The 3563-nt window shown below is 41.7% G+C and overlaps 1 protein-coding gene across 1 annotated transcript in view; it reads right to left on the bottom strand.

Annotated features, from left to right (window-relative positions):
- Positions 1-3563, bottom strand: part of smyd3 (SET and MYND domain containing 3) — a 101150-nt gene that overhangs the window by 19039 nt on the left and 78548 nt on the right. The window contains exons 7-9 of the mRNA XM_008295144.1: positions 2801-2903; positions 1585-1643; positions 260-311 (exon numbers count right to left, since the gene is read on the bottom strand). Coding sequence (XP_008293366.1) covers positions 260-311; positions 1585-1643; positions 2801-2903 — 214 coding nt within the window. The remainder of the gene's footprint in view (positions 1-259; positions 312-1584; positions 1644-2800; positions 2904-3563) is intronic.

Below are 3563 nucleotides of genomic sequence, written 5' to 3'. Positions count from 1 at the left end.
GATTTTATCTTTGGAGTACACCCAGCAAAGCATTCAATGTGGACATTTGGAAAGCTACGGGGAAAAAAGTTAGTCAAACTGGGCTTCATCAACTTTAGACCATACAACCATCTTAAAGCATAAGATGTAGACCTGGCCTACACATTCCTACAAATTTCCCAGGTCCCGATCCAATTCAAAATCCAGAATCCATGAAGGCCCCACCCCACAATCCAAAAGATCTGCTGCCAATATCCCAGCGCCAAACACCACAGGACACCCTCAGAGAGCCTGTGTTCACGGCCTGCTGTTTTGGCAGCGCGATCAGGTACCTACACCACATCAAGCAGGTGGTTTTGATGTGGTGGCCGATCGGTGTAAACACACCGAGGAGACGTAAAGCGCACAATACAGGCTGAGACAACTTTTAGCTTGTCGTGTTTGGAAAAATACAGGATGTGTCTCGTCCTGCTGAGAAGCCAACTGCTACAACTGCTTTGGGGGTTTCTCGCTCTCAGTCCAGCGTTGACTGAAACGGAAATTTGTGCCAACACACTCATGAGAGGGAAGGAGACTTGTTGAGCGACGCAGCTCCCGCTAGATTACCATCCGTCAATCAGCCAGTTTAGCGAGGACGGGCGAGCGCGGACGCCAAGGGTCTGTTATTCCTGCATCCAAGGTGCCGTTAGGAGGTTAAATATCATCTGGCAGTGTGAATCCTGCACATTTAAGATTGAGCATTGAAATGAACCAAACACACACACACACACAATTCCCTGCACAGTACGACAAAATGAGGTACTCTGCTTCTGTCATAACAAATGTCACTCTTTATTTCTTTCTGCCGGTCTATCTGCCTCTCTGTCAGAAACACACACACACACAAATGAAGCAGGAACCGATGGGTACTCCACTTCTGTCACAACAAAGGCTTTTGACTCATTTCCCAAATTTATTATAGATACAAATCATCTTCCCACTCATCCGCCTGCAAATTTATTTTGACAACAGCGTCTCCATCAAGACACCGATCCCATATATAGGTGCTTTTATCTTCGCATATTGTTCTCCTCGTGTTTGATATTGCCAGAATCTTCTAACTGAGGTTTCATTAGGATTATGACACAGACTTTCAGGTAATCTCAGGGAAGATTTTCCATTAAGATGCCCAAGACAGGATGTATATTATAGAAGAGGTGGAGTCACTCAGTAGGTGTAAACAAACACAATCACAGGAGACAACCACGAGTACGGAGGAGGAGAGAGGCAGGCTTGTTTAAACCCCGGTTATATTACCTGAAGTGCTTGTTTACACCTGATTGCACTTGGCCTATTGAGTAACAATCCCCTGAAATCATATGCATTACATGAGTGACGCCCTTGACTTGCTGTGCTGGAAACTGAATATTAGAAGCTACGGTCAGTTTTACCACAAACCTGCAGCATCCAGTTCAATAATCAGCTTTAAGATTTATCACATGACTTGGAGAAAGAGTGCATTTGCAATAAACTGGTAACTGAGTGTATCCCGCTCATGTCTTATATGTAGCAGAAGAATTAACTTTAAGGCTTGAGTGAGCTACTTGACTTTAACCCTTGCAGTACGTGCTNTGTCTCCGCCGGTCTTCAGTCGGCGACAATGACTCGATGTAACTTATAGTGAGCTGGACACACAGAGAGCAGCTTAGTTAGAGACTTGCTGACATTTTATTTTGACGTTGGTGTATTTGCTATAGCGCAGATCATAGTTGAGTCTAGTTCAGTATAGAGCAGGGGTCGGCAGCCTTAAACACTCACAAAACCATTTGGACCTATTTCCCACAGAAAAGAAAACACTGGGAGCCACAAAACCCTTTTGACATCTAAAATGATGATAACACTGCATATATCGATTTTACCTTTATTTATGTGTAAAAAAAACTCTTGTGTTTTGCATTTATGAAATCAATGACCTGCTACAGAGAAAACAAAACACCAGTAACACCAGAAAGAGTCGCGAGATTTGTCGCTAGTCGCTTTTGACAAAAAAAAAAAAGTCGCCAAGAGGATTTGGAAAGTTGCCAGTTGTGATGTATATTTTGAGCGACAAAAAGTTGATGTTTTATTTCAATGTTACAAAATCACCATAATCTTCAAATTTAGAATTACACTTTTAAAAATGAACAAAGTAAAATAAAATACATTTAAATTAAATACTCATTGTTTATTTTTCAAAGCCACAAGGAGTCGCAGCAGAGGTATGAAAGAGGAGCGGTGGGTTGCCGACCCCGAGATAGATGAAATATTTGGACATAAATTCAGGTAAATTGAGTGTGGACAAAAGGATACAGTACAAGTAACTTGTGTGTGTGTCTTAGTCCAGATGGCGTGGATGCATCTCATTACATATAGTCACTAGGGATGATTAAGTATGGAAAATTAGAGAAATGGCTGCCAAACCTGCCAAAACACAGGAGCTGTCATCCCGCTTGTGTTACTGTGATATTTCACTTGGCTACACATTTTAATGAATTCTTTAATACCATTAAGCTCATTGTACATCAATCAAAAATATATCATTACTTGTACAATAAAATGGAATCTACAGCAGACATGGTTCTTAGTTTCAGATTGTGCATCATTCAAATCCGCCTAAAGCATTGGCTCCTCCATCCATAACAGCGAACACAGAGCATTCAGTAAGAATTGCTCATAAAGCACACGACATAAAAGCAGGCACAACATCACAGTCGATAAACACGGAGTCATATTCCACGTTGTTAATGCTGTAAAGATGCAGCATGAGTGTTTTTTTTTTTTTTGCTCTTTTTTCCCCACATACCTCCTCTTCAGGGCTGATATCCTGAACAGCTCTGAGCTGTACTTTCGTTCCCTCAAACACCATCATGCAGTTTGGCCTACAGTCATGGTTTAGCAGAGATAAACTGAGGAAGAGCAAACAAGCAGCAAGAGGGAAGCGAGAGCAGCAAACGGTGGGAGGAGAAAGAGTGAAGGTAGCAGAGAAAGAGGGGGAAGGAGATAGAGCAGTGAGGAGGGAAGAAGCAAAGATAAGGAGAGAAAGTGAAGGTGGAACGTAAGAAGGAGAAAGTGAGAAAGAGAAATATCTGTGATTAAATGCTCAACTTGAAGTACATTCTCATGTAAACGTTTTATGTAAATTCTACAAAATCGTCCATGTGTGTGCATGTGTTGATAGGTAACACTTTCCTCTTAAAAATAACACTCATCAGCTCCAATATTAAAACCACTGACAGATGAAGTGAATGACATTGATCATCTTGTTACAAACAACGTTCTGCTGGGAAACCTTGGGTCCTGGTATTCATGTGGATGTTACTTTGACATGTACCGCACATCTAAGCATATGCCCCCCCACCATGGCAACAACCCTCTCCGATGGCAGCAGCCGCCCCAGCAGGACTACACATCCTGTCATACTGCAAAACCTGCTGAAGAACGGCTAGAAGAACACCATTGTAGGAGCCTAATTCTATTTCTTTGATTCTGGATTTGGTTCTTATTTTACCACGATTATTTCTATTTGGTTTTGATTTTTTGTTCAAGAGTAACTTTGATATTGATTA

Source organism: Stegastes partitus, unplaced genomic scaffold, assembly GCF_000690725.1.
Source record: "Stegastes partitus isolate 25-593 unplaced genomic scaffold, Stegastes_partitus-1.0.2 Scaffold1024, whole genome shotgun sequence".
In the NCBI taxonomy this organism is placed as follows: Eukaryota; Metazoa; Chordata; class Actinopteri; family Pomacentridae; genus Stegastes; species Stegastes partitus.
Note: the sequence above shows the minus strand (reverse complement) of the source record. Positions and strands in the feature narration are given on the sequence as shown.